Source organism: Convolutriloba macropyga, unplaced genomic scaffold (assembly GCF_964194025.1).
Source record: "Convolutriloba macropyga unplaced genomic scaffold, txConMacr16.3 SCAFFOLD_814, whole genome shotgun sequence".
In the NCBI taxonomy this organism is placed as follows: Eukaryota; Metazoa; Xenacoelomorpha; order Acoela; family Convolutidae; genus Convolutriloba; species Convolutriloba macropyga.
The window spans coordinates 53,638-76,301 of NW_027452451.1; the positions used below are offsets into that span (position 1 = coordinate 53,638).

Consider the following 22,664-nt stretch of genomic DNA (forward strand, 5'->3'; position numbering starts at 1 on the left):
TGATTTTGATCAGGTCATTGAGTTGTCCAATTCGAACCAAATTTGGTATGAGGTATTCTCTATGTATGTACGAGCAAATGTTCAGCTTGTAAACAGGTTTATTGTTTTCAGTTGTTGTAATGCACCCATGTGTATCTAGAGTGTAAAACAAAAAGACTTTTGGCTATAGCTTGCCTAGGAAAAAAGTTAGTTTTTCATACGGAAAGTTGCTATTATTTCAAATAAATAATTTTAAAAATAGGTCTTTTTCGTCGGGTCAAGGAGTTGTCCAAAGTGAACCAAACTGGGTATGGAGTATACCATGGGTGCCTAGAGTCTAAAACAGAAAGAATTTTTGCTTTAGCTAGCCTAGAAAAAAGTTAGTTTTTCATACGGAAATGTGCAATTATTTCGAATAACTTGAGATTATTGAATTTTAAAAATTGGTCTATTTCGTCGGATCAAGGAGTTGTTCAAATCGAGCCAAACTCGGCATGGAGTATCCACAGTGTATGTAGAGTCTAAAACAAAAAGAATTTTTGCTATTGCTTGCCTAGGAAAAAAGTTAGTTTTTCATACGGAAATGTGCAATTTTTTCGAATAAGTAATTTTAAAAATAGGTCTTTTTCGTATGGTCAAGGAGTTGTCCAAAGTGAACCAAACTGGGGATGGAGTATACCATGGGTGCCTAGAGTCTAAAACAGAAAGAATTTTTGCTTTAGCTAGCCTAGAAAAAAGTTAGTTTTTCATACGGAAATGTGCAATTATTTCGAATAAATAATTTTAAAAATAGGTCTTTTTCGTCGGGTCAAGGAGTTGTCCAAAGTGAACCAAACTCGGTATTGAGTATACCATGGGTGCCTAGAGTCTAAAACAGAAAGACTTTTTGGGATAGCTTGCCTAGGAAAAAAGTTAGCTTTTCATACGGAAATTTGCTATTATTTCAAATAAATTGCAATTATTGAATTTTAAAAATTGGTCTATTTCGTCGGATCAAGGATTTGTTCAAATCGAGCCAAACTCGGCATGGAGTATCCACAGTGTATGTAGAGTCCAAAACAGAAAGAGTTTTTGGTATAGCTTGCCTAGGAAAAAAGTTAGTTTTTCATACGGAAATGTGCAATTATTTCGAATAAGTAATTTTAAAAATAGGTCTTTTTCGTATGGTCAAAAACCTCTTGAAATTGAACCAAACTTGGTATAGAGTATCCCATGTGTATCTAGAGTGTAAAACAGAAAGAATTTTTGCTATAGCTTGCGTACGAAAAAAGTTAGTTTATCATACGGAAATTTCCTATTATTTCCGAATAATTTTGAATAAGTAATTTTTTAATTAAGTCTTTTTCATCGGGTCAAGGAGTTGTTCAAATCAAACCAAACTCGGTATAGAGTATCCCATGTGTATCTAGAGTGTAAAACAAAAAGACTTTTGGCTATAGCTTGCCTAGAAAAAAAGTTCGTGTTTCATTCGGAAATATCGACTTATTCGCTTATTATTCGCTTATTCTATTTTCAAAAATATGGAAATTTGATCGCGTCAAGGAGTTGTCCAAATCAAACCATACTCGGTATGTAGTATCACCAGTGTAATTAGAGTTTAAAACAAAAAGAATTTCTGGTATAGATTGCCTTGGAAAAAGTTAGTTTTTCATACGGAAATTTGCTATTATTTCAAATAAGTAATTTTGAAATTAGGTGTTTTTATAACGAAATTTAAGTAAAGTTGATTTTGATCAGGTCATTGAGTTGTCCAATTCGAACCAAATTTGGTATGAGGTATTCTCTATGTATGTACGAGCAAATGTTCAGCTTGTAAACAGGTTTATTGTTTTCAGTTGTTGTAATGCACCAAACAGAAATTTACGCAAATGAAAAAGGTGTTTTTTGCAAAAAGCGAAGATTGTCTACGGCCATTATTAGCGAATCAAATCATGGAAATGAGGATACATTGCGGAAAGAAATTGAACATCTCAAAAAGAAGGTTGAGGAGCTGAGCAAGAGAGTTGAAGAACTCGAGAAAGCCAAAATTGAATTGGTAGACCTGACCAATGATAGCTTTGACACTACGGTATCGGTACACTCAGAAGACTTAATTGAGGTTCCGAATGGCATATGAAAAATGGAGTTAGATTAGTTGTAGCTGATTGATTGAAACAGTTGTTCAGACATCGAAAGATCAAACTTAAGGCTTTTTTGTTAATGTTTAAACTCTGAAATACTCTTACATTGTATAATGTTTGTTGCGGTTTTTAATCATTTTTCTAACCGGCTTTTCGTCCCCTTAGCCTAAAACGTTTCTCAATTACGTGAATGTTTCCATTCATCAATATTTTTCCTTACATTCAAGACTTTATCTTTTTCAGGTTGTGAAAATGTCCGGCTTCAATTGGTTGATTATGAGTCTCGAGAAAGACGACGCTCAAATTATTGATATCAACTCTAAAATGTGGGGAAGCTTGAGCTATGTTGACAAGGTCAAGAGAACGGAAGGCACCCAAACCATGCTCCTAAAGGATGGAAGGTTGCGGTCTTACCTGATTTTGAAGCAAGGAGCAGACGATTTCTCTAAAGATCTTGAGGAACTGAAAAAACAAATCAAAGTTCCTGAAACAGATCGCAGGCCACAATTAACAGAAGTAGACGAAACGGCCTCAACTGCATCAAAGAAAAATTCCTCTGTTGTGCAATCGTCTTCAAAAGCGGTCCAGGGAACCACTGTCTCGGTATGTTTAAACTTCCGGAAAATAGATTAAATTTTTTAAAAATGAAAAATAAAACATTTATTGTAACTTATTGTTTGCTCATTTTTATTATGGTTTAGTGCTGTGAAGAACACAAGGGAATTGCGAAGATGCTGCTATTGAACGAGAAGAGGATGCACGACATGGTCACCCTTCTGCAAGGCTCTACTAGTCAGGCAGCGGATGATTTGATGAGCCTCAAACGAAAATTCAATTCGTTTGTTCGTATTTCTAATTTGCTTTCGTTTTTTATTTATTGGCAACCAATGTGAATATTTTTCATAGGTAACCCATGCACTGGCGGGCATTGATAGTGTCGAAAATAGTTGAGATGGACAACAAGCTCAAGAAGAAGAGGACAGGGAGGCCGATGATGTAGCGGAAGACAAAGATCTTGAAGAGGCCTTAAAACTTCGACTTGTTGAGAAAAAGCCCCCCGTGCAATTTGGTCTAAATGGAAAAAATTTAGACCTCATTTACAGCGGACATAAACCCACTGACTACGGTTTAGCGCTACGAAAGTGGATTTGGGGCATTGACGGTTTGTCTTATGAAATGATTTGGCAGTCAAAGAGCTTGACTGATGGACGTAAATGTGCCACGAAAGATTCAATGCTCAAGTTCTTCCGTGAGTTTGTACTATTTTTCATAATCACTTGAAACTTGTTTAATTTTGCGTATCAATGTTTCTTCTGCGCTCAAGGTTGTTCTCTGGGTAAAAATTTGTTTGAACATGAATAATTTTTTAGGATCAATTGAGAGGAAATTTCCGAGTTCATCCTTTCCCAATGCTAAAGAACAGGCAAAAAAAGCAGCAAACAAGGCTGGACTGAATGCGAAACAGCGGATAGAGGGCAAAGGAAAATACAGCGAGCAAGCAAAGGAGTTGAAGAAAGCCAAATATGTGAAGAAAAATGCTGGAAAGTAAATTGCTCTTAATCAGATCTGAGTTGCTTGTTTTAAACTATACATGTACTGCAGTTTGTTATTTTATCAGGCACTTATCTCATTTTGTAGTCTCCAATTGCAGAGTTCTTATATAAATGTTGTTAGTTATAGCGTATATCATTATTGTGGAAGTTTTCACCGTTTTACTCGATATAAATTTGTTGTTTTTAGTTAACTTTGAACTGCTAATTGTTCTCTTTTTAACTCAATTGAGGAGAGAAACAGTAAACCAAAACAAAGCAAGTTATGTATTTAATAACAAACGCTTTATCCCTTAATGATCTGAAGAATTTTTGTAGTAATTTCTCGATTGTCTTTAAGATTTATGGAGAACTCCAAACAAGACAAACGCCCTAAAAGGCAATCCAAAGTTCCCAGCTTCGAGACAGATCCTGAAACTCAAGTCGAACGAAGTATTCGTTACGAGCACAGGAACACAGCTTTTATTTTTATCTATGAAAAAGCGTGTGTTACGACAACACTTAACAAACGCGCTTGGCCTCGAGGATACAGTGATGAAGAAAAGCTAGCTCTGAGACCGGGACAATATGAGTTTATCACTCACAATAGTACAACACAAAGAATGATGTATTTGGGAAGAGCATCAATTGAGAGGGCGAGAGAGCACAAGAAGCTGGCATCCGAGGTTTATGTTAAAGGACAACGACCGCCGTATATATGGGAAGGACCAGGGACTGAAAATGCCAATAAATTGTTACCAGTGAGCCAACAGTCAGTGCAACCCAACCAGCCAACGTATTTGTACCACAATCACCGGATATGCTCTTTTCTCCTGAACCGGTCAACGAAACTCCAACCAGAAATACAGCCGAACAATTGACTGTAAAAAGCAAAAACGTTGCTGAAACATCTTGCCAAATGAAAGCAACAACACAGCCACTTCTGTTCCAAGAGTGTGCAACAACATCAACAGCGAATGCCAGTGCACAGGTACTCTCATTCGGTCTGAAAAAGCGTTTGGTTTTATTGCTTTTTGATTGGAATTTTTTTATTTAGGGTGCCTCTCCGATTTGTAGCGAGTTCAAAGAGTTTTTGAAAGGCCACGAGGAAAGAATGTGTCGAGCTACTCAAGTTGGAGTTGCTATCAAAGCGAAACACGACAAAAAACGAAGGAGGCTTTTAGGAGAATTGAACGATACGGTATGTCCTTGTGTAATTTTCTCATACGTCTTAATTCATAAATTTTCGAGTTTTGTGAAATGATCTATAACATTCTGGTTTTGACTTTAGCTAGATGAAGTCAATGAAATATCGCTGCTCCAACGGTTTGGGTTTCAAAGTGTGGATGAGGATAAGAGTCTTTTACAAGCCTATCCCATTCATCAAGTTCAGTTTGAGGGCGAGGATTTGATGAAAACCCACCAAGCGAGTTTTTATCCATCTCAACTTGGGCGTACTTTGCGAAGAACTCTGTTTGGGATCGATGGTTTGGTTGACGAGATGATGAACAGTGAAGGCTCGTACACCCGGTCTTAGGCATCCAAGGAAAAAACTCTGTTGTTCGAGGGTAATTGTTTTCATGAACTACTAAAAATTATTTTGATAGTTAAGTCCAATCTAAACAGAACATTCAACTCAAAAAAACAAAACGTTGAACTGAGAGATGTGAGGTTTAGTTTTTTATTGTTTTTATATCCATCCTTGTTTAGATGTTGTAAAGCAGAAGTACCCCATTACACCCCGCCTGGCATTGAAGAAGGCAAAGGACTCCGCAAATCAGGCTGGGAGAGAAAGGCGAAGTTACCTGAAAAATCCAGAAAACCTGGAGCATAGTGTCGAAGCAACAAATTCTACCCCGCCTACTACTACTTCTAATCAACTTGAGTAACTGTTTCTGTGCCTCTATTGTGCTCGTGTTTATTTAACTGATAAAACAGTCTAATTGTAGTGATTAATAGTGAGTTTGTTTTGTTTAAGGCTTATGTTTCAATACTTAGGGCATTCTTATCTGATTAGCATGTGATTTTTGCTGCTGCTATTTTTGCTGATAAATTGGTTCTGTTTTGATTGAGTTAATTTGTGATTTGTTTACTCAGCATTTCTTGCAGTAATCAGTTTTAGTGTTTTAGTGCTCGTATTTACCTAACTGATAAAACAGTCTAATTGTAGTAATTTATAGTGAGTTTGTTTTATTCGAGGCTTATGTTTCAATACTTACGGCATTCTTATCTGAGTAGAATGTGATTTTTGCTGCTGCTGTTTTTGCTGATAAATTGGTTGTGTTCTGATTGAGTTAATCTGTGGTTTGGTTACTCAGCATTTCTTGCAGTAATCAGTTTTAGTCCTAAAATTAGTGTCTCGATTTTTGTTAATGATTATTTGTCTTGCTATTTCGAAAATGAAAAGTTACGCGTCTTCATAGTTCTTTTTAATTCTTGTTTGCCATCATAGTTCTTATGATTTGAATGGGTGGAAACGCAGATTCAATTTTTGATCAGTTAATTATTTTAAGATAAAATGGATCTGTGCGAGAAGCTCGCTCAAGTTGAAGGCTTCGTGGCAGGTCATTATGTTGAAAAATCTGATCACGAAGTACACCTGCTTACAGAACTGATTTCGAAAGACAGCTATCTGGCTTTGATGAACTCAGACAAGCACTTCAAAAAGTTGCATCAAGATTTGGAGGAAGTTTATAAATGTTCATTTAATGCGGGGTTCAGGATTGAACCTGACAATTTTGGCAGTTATTGTTTGATCAATCGCAGCGGGAAAACAATTAAATGTGGCGAAATTGAAGTTGCTGTTGGCTTGTTGGCAAAAAAGCCAAAAGATCGTGAGATAGATGACTGGTCTTTAATGGAAGGCGACAAGTTGTTGGTAGGAGTCGCAAGATGGGCAAATCATTCGTGTGTCCCAAATTGCGACTACTACATGTGCGGAGGATACAAGGGGAGAGAATGCGTACGACTAAGAGCTTTAAGAGAAATCAAGGATGGTGAGGAGCTCACAACTTTTTATAATGTAGATTTGTTTGGAGAGAAGAATAAGTTCTGTCTATGTGAACATAGATCAAAACATGGCTCAGAAGAAGAATCGCAAGAGATGAGTGATGAACCTGTTAAACCACCGAAACGAAAAAGAAATGTAAAACCACGGATAAAAATAACAGCTTGTGACGTACGTGGTTCCTTACTCACTGACCTCATTAAATTCTACAGCGAGGATTCGAACGTCAGTTTAGCTTCAGAAGTTAGCTCTATTCCCTTCACAAATAGCGATTTTCCAGATAATTCAATCAGTGATGCAGAACAAATTGAAAAGGATGATAATTGCTCTGATTTTTCCGATGGTTTTAGTAGTACCGAGATCAGTTATCCTTTCGACCAACTTGAAACTCGTGTTGGATTTGATTTGTTTGGAAATTTTTCAGCCACCGGGAGCGATTCAGAAAATGAAGAAAAGGATGATAATGATCACACTGTGCTATTAACTGAAGTACCGGGTGCCTCAAAAGAAAATCTTAAAGCTTCCCTTTTAGCTATTGTGTCGGTTCATAATGGCTCTGATTCGCTATTGAACGATCTTTTAAAGCGTGATCAGTTGCTGTTCGGTGGTCAAACTGTTTCGCCGTGGGCCGTCAGGAAACAGTTTGAAGAATTTTGTACACTTTACCAATCCAGTAAACAATCCCTTAACAACGGCGAGCTAATTCTGTTAAATTTTCGTCCTTTGTTGATTGACATTATTGAAAACGCACTCCCCGAGATGTTAAAGTACGCCGAAGAGAAAGATTCTTCACGCGATATTTTGATGCCAACTTTTTCCATAACTGAACAACGGCGAATAAATGTCAGATTAATTGTCAACACCGATGGTGCTAATGTATGCAAGACACCCATAACTTCAGCTTGGCCTCTTTTCTTGGCAGTTGCAGATCTAGCTCCTAAGGTTCGCCACCTCTTCAAAAACCTTGTTCTGGGAGCATTGTTTGTTGGCTCGGGCTACCCTGATTTTGATATCGTCTTTGAACATATAAAACAAGAATTGTCAGTTACAGAGAAAATCATTTTCAATGGAGACGATTTGCTTGTTACATTTGAACCTATTTTGCTAGTTACTGACCTGATAGCAAAATCTAAGGTTCTGAAAATGAAGCAGTGCAATGGTTTCTATGGATGTACGCTTTGCAATCAAAGAGGAATTCAAGTAGCGGGTTCCCATCGATATCCTCACGATGAAAGCTTCCAGATGCGTTCGTTTGATGCCCATATGCAAAATATCCAAGAGCTGGAAAGGGGAAGTGTGGATGAATTAAGAGTTGAACTCGGTCGAAAGGCGGATTGTGAAATTAAAACTCTCGGTGTTAAAGGGAGAAGCAAAGCTTTTGATCTGATTTCAAATCAACCACTCTCATCTCCAGTTGACCCGATGCATCAGTTGTTCCTCGGTGTTGCAAAAGATATTCTATTGCATCATTATGAGAGGATGAGGCCTGAGCATAAAACTGAAATCAATTTTTTTATTGAGTCCCTTGATTTACCAAAAGAGTTCAAAAACGCACTCCGGAAACTTGATTCGCTGTCCAACTTCAAAGCAAAGGAAGTGAAAATCTTACTACTGTACTTGTCGCCCATAATTTTTCCTCCATTTTTGTATGGCGAAGAGAGAAAAAGTGACGAGTCTGACCTAAAGAAGCTAGTTTTTTTCGATTCGAGAACTTTTTGAGTCGTCCAACAACGCAAATTTATGTGATCAGCTTCTAAATGAGTTCTGTCTGAGCATGGCGGACAAAACTAATAAAATGGAGTCAATAAATTTCCATCTTTTGAGACATCTAGGTTGGCAAGTGAAAAATATTGGACCACTGTTTACGACATCTGCTGCTATGTTTGAGTCTGCTAACAGGTTGCTTATTGCACCACTAACTGGAACCGTCAATCAGTGTCAATTAATGGTTTGGCGATTTGTAAGGGCCAAAATGATAGCAAAGATGAGCATTAAGGACGACTGTCTCACAGAAATGCTGACAAATTTTCACGAGAAAAGAAAATTGGATGAAAGTTATGGTTTCGTGGAAAGTTCAGAAACAAGAAAATTTCGCCAAGAGCATCCGAATTTAAAGTTGTTCTGTCGGAATCTTGATTTTTGCTTCCTATCATCGGCTGCATATGGACGGGGATGTACTGCTGATAAATATGTTGCTGCCTTTGTTGATTGTGAAATGATTGCCGGAGAAATACTGTTCTTTTTCCGTGGAATTGCTAACAATTGTGTGCTCCGAAAATTCAAAATTGTAAAAAAGTTGACATTGATAAATTCTCAGGCCCCAAATGTTGTCCCATTCGGATTTATTGTCCAGGATACAGAAGAGAAAATGCAAATTTGTTTAAATGCCAACAAACATAAACTCTTCTATTTTCAGTTCAAAGAAGTGTCATATCTGATTGCCATGTTGTGTCATTATGAGCATAATTAAACAATTTTTGATTCGATTTAGCAAATGCAAATTGTAATTAAAGTCTAACAGAACCAATTTTGTAGTTCAGCGTACCTGCAAAAAATAGTTGAAACTATTTTTTCCTGCAATTTTTGCGTGCTTCTTAAAAATTTTTATCATAAGAAAAGAACTTAATTATAAGTTCTGTCAGGTGAAACAGTTGTTGAATTTAAAGCGATCTCGGTATGGAGTATAATTGTCCATTCCATGTGAAGTGTTTATTGGGGAATGTGAAACGAAAGGAATTGGTTTTCATACCTAAATTTCCGATTTAATCGAAAAACGAATTTTAAACATAAGCTGTTTTTGATTCGGTCATAGAGTTGTCCAAAGTGAACCAAACTCGGTATGTAGTGTTCCATGAGTACCTACAGTTTAAAACATAAGGGATTTTTGATATAGCTTGTCTAGAAAAAAGTTAGGTTTTCGTACGGAAATTTGAGATTATTTCAAATAAGTAATTTTAAAAATAGATCTTTTTCGTATGGCCAAAAACTTCTTCAAAGTGGATCAACCTCGGTATGTAGTAATCCCATTGTAGCTAGAGTCTAAAACAAAAGGAATTTTTGCTATAGTTTGCCTAGAAAAAAAGTTAGTTTTTCATACGGAAATGTGCAATTATTTCGAATAAGTAATTTTAAAAATAGGTCTTTTTCGCATGGTCAAGGAGTTGTCCAAAGTGAACCAAACTCGGCATTGAGTATACCATGGTTGCCTAGAGTCTAAAACAGAAAGAATTTTTGGGATAGCTTGCCTAGGAAAAAAGTTAGCTTTTCATACGGAAATTTGCTATTATTTCAAATAAATTGCAATTATTGAATTTTAAAAATTGGTCTATTTCGTTGGATCAAGGAGTTGTTCAAATCAAACCAAACTCGGCATGGAGTATCCCCAGTGTATGTAGAGTCTAAAATAAAAAGATTTTTTGCTATAGCTTGCCTAGGAAAGAAGTTAGTTTTTCATACGGAAAGTTGCAATTATTTCGAATAAATAATTTTAAAAGTAGGTCTTTTTCGTCGGGTCAAGGAGTTGTCCAAAGTGAACCAAACTCGGCATTGAGTATACCACGGGTGCCTAGAGTCTAAAGCAAAAAGAATTTTAGCTATAGCTTGCCTAGGAAAAAAGTTAGTTTTTCATACGGAACTGTGCAATTATTTCGAATAAATACTTTTAAAAATAGGTCTTTTTCGTATGGTCAAGGAGTTGTCCAAAGTGAACCAAACTCGGTATTGAGTATACCATGGGTGCCTAGAGTCTAAAACAGAAAGAATTTTTGGGATAGCTGGCCTAGGAAAAAAGTTAGTTTTTCATACGGAAATTTGCTATTATTTCGAATAAGTAATTTTAAAAATAGGTCTTTTTCGCATGGTCAAGGAGTTGTCCAAAGTGAACCAAACTCGGTATTGAGTATACCATGGGTGCCTAGAGTCTAAAACAGAAAGAATTTTTGGGATAGCTTGCCTCGGAAAAAAGTTAGCTTTTCATACGGAAATTTGCTATTATTTCAAATAAATTGCAATTATTGAATTTTAAAAATTGGTCTATTTCGTTGGATCAAGGAGTTGTTCAAATCGAACCAAACTCGGCATGGAGTATCCCCAGTGTATGTAGAGTCTAAAACAAAAAGAATTTTTGCTATAGCTTGCCTAGGAAAGAAGTTAGTTTTTCATACGGAAAGTTGCAATTATTTCGAATAAATAATTTTAAAAATAGGTCTTTTTCGTCGGGTCAAGGAGTTGTCCAAAGTTAACCAAACTCGGCATTGAGTATACCATGGGTGCCTAGAGCCTAAAGCAAAAAGAATTTTAGCTATAGCTTGCCTAGGAAAAAAGTTAGTTTTTCATACGGAACTGTGCAATTATTTCGAATAAATAATTTTAAAAATAGGTCTTTTTCGTATGGTCAAGGAGTTGTCCAAAGTGAACCAAACTCGGTATTGAGTATACCATGGGTGCCTAGAGTCTAAAACAGAAAGAATTTTTGGGATAGCTTGCCTAGGAAAAAAGTTAGCTTTTCATACGGAAATTTGCTATTATTTCAAATAAATTGCAATTATTGAATTTTAAAAATTGGTCTTTTTCGTCGGGTCAAGGAGTTGTCCAAAGTGAACCAAACTGGGTATGGAGTCTACCATGGTTGCCTAGAGTCTAAAACAGAAAGAATTTTTGGTATAGCTTGCCTAGGAAAAAAGTTAGTTTTTCATACGGAAATTTGCTATTATTTCGAATAAATAATTTTAAAAATAGGTCTTTTTCGTCGGGTCAAGGAGTTGTCCAAAGTGAACCAAACTCGCTATTGAGTATACCATGGTTGCCTAGAGGCTAAAACAGAAAGAATTTTTGGTATAGCTTGCCTAGGAAAAAAGTTAGTTTTTCATACGGAAATTTGCTATTATTTCGAATAAATAATTTTAAAAATAGGTCTTTTTCGTCGGGTCAAGGAGTTGTCCAAAGTGAACCAAACTCGCTATTGAGTATACCATGGTTGCCTAGAGGCTAAAACAGAAAGAATTTTTGGGATAGCTTGCCTCGGAAAAAAGTTAGCTTTTCATACGGAAATTTGCTATTATTTCAAATAAATTGCAATTATTGAATTTTAAAAATTGGTCTATTTCGTTGGATCAAGGAGTTGTTCAAATCGAACCAAACTCGGCATGGAGTATCCCCAGTGTATGTAGAGTCTAAAACAAAAAGAATTTTTGCTATAGCTTGCCTAGGAAAGAAGTTAGTTTTTCATACGGAAAGTTGCAATTATTTCGAATAAATAATTTTAAAAATAGGTCTTTTTCGTCGGGTCAAGGAGTTGTCCAAAGTGAACCAAACTCGGCATTGAGTATACCATGGGTGCCTAGAGCCTAAAGCAAAAAGAATTTTAGCTATAGCTTGCCTAGGAAAAAAGTTAGTTTTTCATACGGAACTGTGCAATTATTTCGAATAAATAATTTTAAAAATAGGTCTTTTTCGTATGGTCAAGGAGTTGTCCAAAGTGAGCCAAACTCGGTATTGAGTATACCATGGGTGCCTAGAGTCTAAAACAGAAAGAATTTTTGGGATAGCTTGCCTAAGAAAAAAGTTAGCTTTTCATACGGAAATTTGCTATTATTTCAAATAAATTGCAATTATTGAATTTTAAAAATTGGTCTTTTTCGTCGGGTCAAGGAGTTGTCCAAAGTGAACCAAACTGGGTATGGAGTCTACCATGGTTGCCTAGAGTCTAAAACAGAAAGAATTTTTGGTTTAGCTTGCCTAGGAAAAAAGTTAGCTTTTCATACGGAAATGTGCAATTATTTCGAATAAGTAATTTTAAAAATAGGTCTTTTTCGTATGGTCAAGGAGTTGTCCAAAGTGAACCAAACTCGGTATTGAGTATACCATGGGTGCCTAGAGTCTAAAACAGAAAGAATTTTTGGGATAGCTTGCCTAGGAAAAAAGTTAGCTTTTCATACGGAAATTTGCTATTATTTCAAATAAATTGCAATTATTGAATTTTAAAAATTGGTCTTTTTCGTCGGGTCAAGGAGTTGTCCAAAGTGAACCAAAGTGGGTATGGAGTCTACCATGGTTGCCTAGAGTCTAAAACAGAAAGAATTTTTGGTATAGCTTGCCTAGGAAAAAAGTTAGTTTTTCATACGGAAATTTGCTATTATTTCGAATAAATAATTTTAAAAATAGGTCTTTTTCGTCGGGTCAAGGAGTTGTCCAAAGTGAACCAAACTCGCTATTGAGTATACCATGGTTGCCTAGAGGCTAAAACAGAAAGAATTTTTGGGATAGCTTGCCTCGGAAAAAAGTTAGCTTTTCATACGGAAATTTGCTATTATTTCAAATAAATTGCAATTATTGAATTTTAAAAATTGGTCTATTTCGTTGGATCAAGGAGTTTTTCAAATCGAACCAAACTCGGCATGGAGTATCCCCAGTGTATGTAGAGTCTAAAACAAAAAGAATTTTTGCTATAGCTTGCCTAGGAAAGAAGTTAGTTTTTCATACGGAAAGTTGCAATTATTTCGAATAAATAATTTTAAAAATAGGTCTTTTTCGTCGGGTCAAGGAGTTGTCCAAAGTGAACCAAACTCGGCATTGAGTATACCATGGGTGCCTAGAGCCTAAAGCAAAAAGAATTTTAGCTATAGCTTGCCTAGGAAAAAAGTTAGTTTTTCATACGGAACTGTGCAATTATTTCGAATAAATAATTTTAAAAATAGGTCTTTTTCGTATGGTCAAGGAGTTGTCCAAAGTGAACCAAACTCGGTATTGAGTATACCATGGGTGCCTAGAGTCTAAAACAGAAAGAATTTTTGGGATAGCTTGCCTAGGAAAAAAGTTAGCTTTTCATACGGAAATTTGCTATTATTTCAAATAAATTGCAATTATTGAATTTTAAAAATTGGTCTTTTTCGTCGGGTCAAGGAGTTGTCCAAAGTGAACCAAACTGGGTATGGAGTCTACCATGGTTGCCTAGAGTCTAAAACAGAAAGAATTTTTGGTATAGCTTGCCTAGGAAAAAAGTTAGCTTTTCATACGGAAATGTGCAATTATTTCGAATAAGTAATTTTAAAAATAGGTCTTTTTCGTATGGTCAAGGAGTTGTCCAAAGTGAACCAAACTCGGAATTGAGTATACCATGGGTGCCTAGAGTCTAAAACAGAAAGAATTTTTGTGATAGCTTGCCTAGGAAAAAAGTTAGTTTTTCATACGGAAATTTGCTATTATTTCAAATAAATTGCAATTATTGAATCTTAAAAATTGGTCTATTTCGTTGGATCAAGGAGTTGTTCAAATCGAACCAAACTCGGCATGGAGTATCCCCAGTGTATGTAGAGTCTAAAACAAAAAGAATTTTTGGTATAGCTTGCCTAGGAAAAAAGTTAGCTTTTCATACGGAAATGTGCAATTATTTCGAATAAGTAATTTTAAAAATAGGTCTTTTTCGTATGGTCAAGGAGTTGTCCAAAGTGAACCAAACTCGGTATTGAGTATACCATGGGTGCCTAGAGTCTAAAACAGAAAGAATTTTTGGGATAGCTTGCCTAGGAAAAAAGTTAGTTTTTCATACGGAAATTTGCTATTATTTCAAATAAATTGCAATTATTGAATTTTAAAAATTGGTCTATTTCGTTGGATCAAGGAGTTGTTCAAATCGAACCAAACTCGGCATGGAGTATCCCCAATGTATGTAGAGTCTTAAACAAAAAGAATTTTTGGGATAGCTTGCCTAGGAAAAAAGTTAGTTTTTCGTACGGAAATTTGCTATTAATTCGAATAAATAATTTTAAAAATAGGTCTTTTTCGTCGGGTCAAGGAATTGTCCAAAGTGAACCAAACTGGGTATGGAGTATACCATGGTTGCCTAGAGTCTAAAACAGAAAGAATTTTTGGTATAGCTTGCCTAGGAAAAAAGTTAGCTTTTCATACGGAAATTTGCTATTCAAATAAATTGCAATTATTGAATTTTAAAAATTGGTCTATTTCGTTGGATCAAGGAGTTGTTCAAATCGAACCAAACTCGGCAGGGAGTATCGCCAGTGTATGTAGAGTCTAAAACAAAAAGAATTTTTGCTATAGCTTGCCTAGGGAAAAGGCTAGTTTTTCATACGGAAGTTTGCTATTATTTCAAATAAATAATTTTTAAAATAGGTCTTTTTGTCGGGTCAAGGAGTTGTCCAAATCGCACCAAACTGGGTATGGAGTATACCATGGGTGCCTAGAGTGTAAAACAGAAAGAATTTTTGCTATAGCTTGGCTAGGAAAAAAGTAAGTTTTTCATACGGAAATTTGCTATTGTTTCAAATAGGTAATTTTAAAAATAGGTCTTTTTTGTCGGGTCAAAGAGTTGTCCAAATCGCACCAAACTGGGTATGGAGTATACCATGGGTGCCTAGAGTGTAAAACAGAAAAAATTTTTGCTATAGCTTGCCTAGGAAAAAAGTTGGTTTTCCATACGGAAATTTGCTATTATTTCGAATAAATAATTTTAAAATTAGGTCTTTTTCGTCGGGTCAAGTAGTTGTCCAAAGTGAACCAAACCCGGTATTGAGTATACAATGGGTGCCTAGATTCTAAAACAGAAAGAATTTTTGGTATAGCTTGCCTAGGAAAAAAGTTAGTTTTGCATACGGAGATTTGCTATTATTTCAAATAATTAATTTTAAAAATAGGTCTTTTTCGTCGGGTCAAGGAGTTGTCCAAAGTGAACCAAACTCAGTATTGAGTATGCCATGGGTGCCTAGAGTCTAAAACAGAAAGAATTTTTGGTATAGCTTGCCTAGAAAAAAAGTTAGTTTTTCGTACGGAAATTTGCTATTAATTCGAATAATTAATTTTAAATAATTTTTAAAAATAGGTCTTTTTCGTATGGTCAAAAACTTTATGAAATTGAACCAAACTCGGCATAGAGTATCCCATGTGTATCTAGAGTCTAAAGCAAAAAGAATTTTAGCTATAGCTTGCCTAGGAAAAAAGTTAGTTTTTCATACTGAAATGTGCAATTATTTCGAATAAAAAGTTTTAAAAATAGGTATTTTTCGTCGGGTCAAGGAGTTGTCCAAAGTGAACCAAACTCGGCATTGAGTATACCATGGGTGCCTAGAGTCTAAAACAGAAAGAATTTTTGGTATAGCTTGCCTCGGAAAAAAGTTAGTTTTTCGTACGGAAATTTGCTATTAATTCGAATAAATAATTTTAAAAATAGGTTTTTTTCGTCGGGTCAAGGAGTTGTCCAAAGTGAACCAAACTCGCTATTGAGTATACCATGGGTGCCTAGAGTCTAAAACAGAAAGGATTTTTGGTATACCTTGCCTAGGAAAAAAGTTAGTTTTTCGTACGGAAATTTGCTATTAATTCGAATAAATATTTTTAAAAATAGGTCTTTTTCGTCGGGTCAAGGAGTTGTCCAAAGTAAACCAAACTCGGCATTGAGTATACCATGGGTGCCTAGAGTCTAAAGCAAAAAGAATTTTAGCTATAGCTTGCCTAGGAAAAAAGTTAGTTTTTGATACTGAAATGTGCAATTATTTCGAATAAATAATTTTAAAAATAGGTCTTTTTCGTCGGGTCAAGGAGTTGTCCAAAGTGAACCAAACTCGGCATTGAGTATACCATGGCTGCCTAGAGTCTAAAGCAGAAAGAATTTTTGGTATAGCTTGCCTCGGAAAAAAGTTAGTTTTTCGTACGGAAATTTGCTATTAATTCGAATAAATAATTTTAAAAATAGGTCTTTTTCGTCGGGTCAAGGAGTTGTCCAAAGTGAACCAAACTCGGTATTGAGTATACCATGGGTGCCTAGAGTCTAAAACAGAAAAAATTTTTGGTATAGCTTGCCTAGGAAAAAAGTTAGCTTTTCATACGGAAATTTGCTATTATTTCAAACAAATTGCAATTATTGAATTTTAAAAATTTGTCTATTTCGTTGGATCAAGGAGTTGTTCAAATCGAACCAAACTCGGCATGGAGTATCCCCAGTGTATGTAGAGTCTAAAACAAAAAGAATTTTTGCTATAGCTTGCCTAGGAAATTTGCTATTAATTCGAATAATTAATTTTAAAAATAGGTCTTTTTGATTAGGTCATAGAGTTGTTCAAATTGAACCAAACTTGGTATGGAGTATTCACTTTGTAGGTATAGTGTTACACGAAAAGAATTTTTCCGATAGCTTGGGTAGGAAAAAAGTTAGTTTTGCGTACGGTTTTTTTTTTAAAAAAATCAAAAATATAGAGTTAAAAATGGGTGGGACGCCTTTCGGGCGTCAAGATTTTTCGGTGCTCTCTCTCCCCTCTCCCCTCGTTCTCTCGCCCCTGTTTTCGTCTCTCGCTCGTGTCTCGCGTTCTCTCGCTCGTCTCGCGTTCTCTCGCTCGTCTCGCGTTTTCTCGCTTGACTCGCGTTTTCTCGCTCGTCTCGCGTTCTCTCGCTCGTCTCTCGCGTTGTCTCGCTCGTCTCTCGCTTCGGTCTTTTGGTTTGAGTCTATGATGTGTTTTTATGATGTATGATATATGTTGATGTTGATTTCAGCTTTCTTGAATGAGTGTCAAAAAAAAGTCTTATCAAAAAAAGTCTTATTAGAGGTTCAATTTATTCTTAATACTGATAGATAGACTTCTTGAATTTTGCTCACGCTAGCAAAAAAAAGGCTGTCTACTATTAGTATAAAGATGTTCATGTACCTCACGTAAAAAAAGACTTTATATGTGGATTTGTGGACTCATGGAACCCTCTGGCGTCTTCATCTTCAATGGGCATCTACAAGCATAAAAGGTTAGTTTTTTAGTCTGGACATATGCAACTTTGAACGCACGAAAGTCTGGACATAGGCCTTTTTGAACGCACGATAGTCTGATCATGAACGCACGAAAATGTTTTCGTGCGTTCATGATCAGACTATCGTGCGTTCAAAACGGCCTATGTCCAGACTATCGTGCGTTCAAAGTTGCATATGTCCAGACTATCGTGCGTTCAAAGTTACCTATGATCAGACTATCGTGCGTTCCAAGTTGCATATGTCCAGACTATCGTGCGTTCAAAATTGCATATGTCCAGACTATCGTGCGTTCAAAATTGCATATGTCCAGACTATCGTGCGTTCAAAATTGCATATGTCCAGACTATCGTGCGTTCAAAATTGCATATGTCCAGACTATCGTGCGTTCATTTTTTTTTCCAGACCGTGTAATTTTGAACGCACGACGCCACCTTGTGCGTTCATTTCGGTCTGGACATATCGACTTTCGGTCTGGCACCTCAACCTGGGTACCCGAACAAATCGAACTTTTTTGAAAAAAAAATGCTTGTTTTGTTGTTTTGTTCTACTGTTGTTCTTCATTTTCAGAGTAATTTTGAGCAAAAACAAGTATTCCTACACTCCACTGTCAATACTATTTGACCAGGCAGTTTTTTCACAAAATCGTTTGTATTAAATAGTCGTTTAATAAGTTGCTGACCGTAGAAGTTTCAGGTAACTTGAATTGAAAAAGAAACGGTCTTTCTTATATAGACGCACCGACTTTACCATCGTTTCTATTTTCATCTTATTTTTCTATCATATCATGTATCAATTGAAACTCGGTTCAAATGAACGAAGGTCTCATAATATGGAGCAGAATAATCATTGTTATCCTCAGAAGTGTTAGAACCAGCAAGCTTATCCTCTGAGCAACTTAGGGGGCTGGGGATGAGAGGGGCTGTATGATCAACAGAGTTTTTTAATTAAATTTTGATCAACTGATGTTTTGATGGAAACAATTGGTTAGCTGCATCAAAAGAGAGCCCCTGGTGAAGGATTGCAACGTGTAGTGAAAACATATTTCTAGCATTGAAAAAGTCAAATTCAGATGTTTTGTTTCCATGTTTTTGGTAACTGACAGTTAGCAATGTGGGACATAAAGTCAAGTTTTTTGCGGCAAATCATCTTAACTTCCATATTTAGCCATCTTGAAGTTGCATCCGCAACATGCTCCACGGGGGCAACAGGAATAAGAGGATAAAACACGAATAAATCCACCAAATAAATATGTTTCCAATTCCAGTTAGAATCCATAAACCCAAATTAAATTGAATAAAACTATATGCAACCCCCTTTGCCTAAAACCGGAGCGCAAAAAATATCAACAAAAAAGCTAATCAGCGAAAACACGGGCGAGACCGGACACGGGGCGGACGAAGGTGCCGTGAGCCGTTTTCACTTTAACTACTCTGTTGTTACCATCTCGTCCAGGGAACACTTCTTCTACTCTTCCCAGAGGCCAAATACCACGTGGGGTGAAGTCTTTCAGGATCCACACCACATCGTTGACTTTGAGTGAATTCCCGGCGTTTTCGGTCCATTTTGGTCGCTTTATCAAGGTCGGTAGGTATTCCCGGACCAGTCTCCTCCAGATGTGGTTGAGGAATTGTTGAACATTTTTCCAAGACTTCATGTTAGCTGGCTTGGTTGACGGGAAGATACCAGGGGGAAGAGAGTTGTAAGGACGCTGAAGTAGAAAATGGTTTGGCGTCAATGGTTCTTCGTTTTCCATGGCGTCCGACACGTTTGTAAGTGTTCTGGAGTTCATCATAGCTTCTGCTTCAACCATGATTGTGTGGAAAACGTCAAAAATAAACTTTCTTGACCCTATAATGATCAGGAGCGTCCGCTTGACACTCTGGATCAGCCGCTCCCAAGCGCCGCCAAAATGAGGGCCATAAGGTGGGTTGAAGTGCCACTTGGTGTTCTGTGCTGCAAGTGCTTTGTGAATTTTATCCTTGTCGAGATCATTCAGACACCTTTTGAGTTCTTCTTTGGCACCAACAAAAGTCTTACCGTTGTCACTGTACAAATCAGCGGGCTGACATCTTCGCGAAGTGAAGCGGCGGTAGGCGTTCAGAAAAGTGTCTGTATTCAAATCTGGACAGGTTTCCAAATGAACAGCTCGCGTTACCAGACAAGTAACGATGAGGCCGTAGTGTTTCTGAAATTTATCTTTTTCTTCCTCAATGTAAAATGGGCCGAAAAAGTCTAATCCGCAGTTGGCAAATGTGAATTGTTTGTTTTCAGTCGGGAAGCGGTAATCAGGTAGCGGTGCCATAAAAGTCTCAATGTTTTGCGGTTCGAAACGTCGACAAAGGAAGCATTTGTATCTAATGCTCTGCAGTGTTCTGCGGAGACCAATTACGTAGTACCTTTGCTGTACAAAAGCCTTAGTGGCTTCTGTTCCCTGATGCACACAGATGCGATGGGCATGTTCGAGGTATAAACGACAAATGTGATCTTTTGCATGAAGTAGTATTGGCCGCTTGGCCAACTCGAGTTCACTGGGAGCAAAAATTAGCCTTCCACAGACGCGTAATATACCGTTCTTATCAAGCATTGGGTTTAACGACCTGTGTTTGAATTTCGGGTCCAGTTTACGGCTACTTTTTAGCAACTCGGTGACGGTTGGGAAGCTATTGACTTGCGACATTTGTATCAAGTAAGATTTTGATAATTCAATGTCTTCAACAGTGTATTGATGGTGATTGTCACGCTGTTTTTTCGCTCTGTAGATCAGATTGAAAACAGTAGCTATCGTTCGCAAAATCTTTGTCCATGTTGAAAACTGTTTAGGGTCGAGTAATGGTTTCTTGGTTCTTAAGGCAGATCGTGTTGTTGCAGCACAAATCGGCATTTGCTTTGTAGGTCTACAAAAGATATCATTTGTGTTGAGAAAATCTGGTGGCTTAAACCATTTTGCTTCAATTTCCTTGGGTTCTAAACCACGAGTACCATGATCAGCTGGGTTTAAGTTTGTCGCAATATGGTTCCAATTGTCAGGTTTGCTTTTTACTTTTATTTCTGCAATGCGATTAGCAACAAAAACTGGTTGCTTTTTGGAAGGACCAATCCAGTCAAGGACAACTTGACTATCCGTCCAATAAAAAACATTGCTGATTTCAACAGAGAGTTCATGTCTAACAAAATTCAGGAGTCGAACACCTGTGACAGATGCCTCTAGTTCCAACTTTGGAACGCTCAACTGTTTTACGGGCAATACTTTGCATTTCTCGATCACGAATGCAGTTTGTACTTCGTTGCTGGTCTTATTCAAGCTCCTGAGGTAGACAACAGCACACGTGGCAACAATCGATGCATCACCAAAAACATGCAACTGGTTCTCTGTCTCCAGTAGATTCTGTGTTGTCATCTGTCGTGGAATTTCAAGTTGAGGCATAGAGTGATAACTGTTAAGGAGCTTTTGTAAGGGATGTAGAAGTTCAATTGGGAGTGGCTCGTCCCATTTTCTACCTAACTTCCAAAGCTGCTGAAGAAGAATTTTGAACTTTATTGTCATTGGGCCAAGAAACCCAATTGGGTCAAAAATCGATGACACCAGACTGAAAAGTTTCCGTTGAGTGTATTGTTCAGCTTCTTTAGGGAATTCTCCTAGGGATTTCATGAAAAATGTATCTTTTTCAAGGTTCCATTTTTGTCCGAGGACTCTTGTTTCACTCTTGGGCTCCTCGAGGTCTTCTGGAGTAATACACTGAAGAGCCCGTTGATGATTTGACAGGAATTTTGTGAGGCGGAAACCACCGGCTCTCAGGCAGTTCTTTACTTCAAATGCAGTCGCGTTGGCATTTTCAGGAGAGTCGAAGGACTCGATGTAGTCATCCATATAAAAATAAGACTTTATAGCGCTCTGTGCTTTTGGATATGTCTCGACGTTGTCCTCTGCGCATCTGTTTAAAACAAAAATTGCACAAGATGGTGAGCAAGTTGCACCGAAAATCAATCTGGTGAATTGAAACTGTCGCACATCGTTGTCAATAGACCATAGGAAACGTAGTGCAGATTGATCTTCATTTCGGATGCCGATTTGCATAAACATTCCTTCAATGTCTGCCAAAATAGCAATAGGTTTTTCACGAAATCTGACCAAAATTCCTATTAGACTGTTTAAGAGGTCTGGTCCTGTTAGAAGATTGGAATTTAGTGACTCGCCTTTGAATTTTGACGCTGCATTGGCGACACGACGCATTTTGTTTGGTTTGTTTGCGCTTTGAACAGGGTGATGCGGCAAGTACCATATTTTCTCAGGGGGTGGGTCTGTCATTTCCACTGGCTTGACGTAATTTTTCTCGAGATCTGTGACAAGAGTCTGTTGGTACATATCACTTAGTTTTGGATCATTATTAAGTCGTTTGTTCAAACTGTTTAGCTGATTGAGGGCAGAAAAATAGTTATTTTGAAGATTGGCAGGTACTTTCCATGGAAGACCTATTTCATACCTTTCCCCTGTGTGGTTGATAGTACTCTCAAGTATTCGAATGGCAGACTTTTCATCTTCAGTGATAGTATTATCTTCTTTTCTGGTACCATCGTTCTCTATTGACCAAAATTCTTGTATCAAATTGTCCAAGGGTTGTTCTGGACTTTTCCGACAGACATGGTATACAAATACTTTCGATTTATTAGAAGATTTTGAAGAGCAGTTTCCTAGTGTGTTCAGGTACTCTCCTGCAAGTGTCCATCCAAGCTTTGTCTTTACTCCGAAGGGGCGGATTTCGGTGCCTTGAATTACTTCAGTAGGATGCGTAAAGGCAAAAGCATTGACACCAAGGAGTGCTCCAATCTTACTTTGGCAATGTCTGGGAAATATATGTGTCGAAGTTCATTGAATGCATCGCAAACATAGTTTAGCTCAGTGACATTGGCTGCATTAACGTTTAATGTAGGGGTGCTGTAGGCTCTGGATATTTGGAACTTTTCATCAAACTGATTGAAAGGGCAAACTGTTATTGGTTGCTTTATTTTTGATAGGGGCATTTCGTAATCAACGCTTAGATATTGAACAATAGTTGAAGATTGATATTCGCGTGGGAGTTCCAGGTAGTCAGAAACAGCATCTAATAAAAACGTAAACTGACTGCCGGGGTCAATGAGAGCATACGTGTCGAATACTTTATCTTCTTTGATAAAGGATACTGGCAGCAGCTGTAACTGCTCAAACCAATATTTCGGTGTACTGGATATTTGGTTGACATTGAAATTTTGGCTGGTAGAAGGTCCATTCAAATTCGCACGTTTCGATG

General features: G+C 37.1%; 1 protein-coding gene across 1 annotated transcript; it reads right to left on the bottom strand.

The window, feature by feature from the left end:
- Positions 1-18,733: 18,733 nt before the first annotated feature.
- LOC142357499 (uncharacterized) lies at positions 18,734-21,742 on the bottom strand. Its single transcript, XM_075409116.1, has one exon. The coding sequence runs from the start codon at positions 21,740-21,742 to the stop codon at positions 18,734-18,736; it is 3,009 nt and encodes a 1,002-aa protein (XP_075265231.1).
- Positions 21,743-22,664: the final 922 nt, after the last annotated feature.

What these genes read in the sequence shown, in the direction of transcription:
- LOC142357499 (XM_075409116.1), bottom strand. Translation starts at nt 21,742, where the DNA reads ATGTACCAACAGACTCTTGTCACAGATCTCGAGAAAAATTACGTCAAG.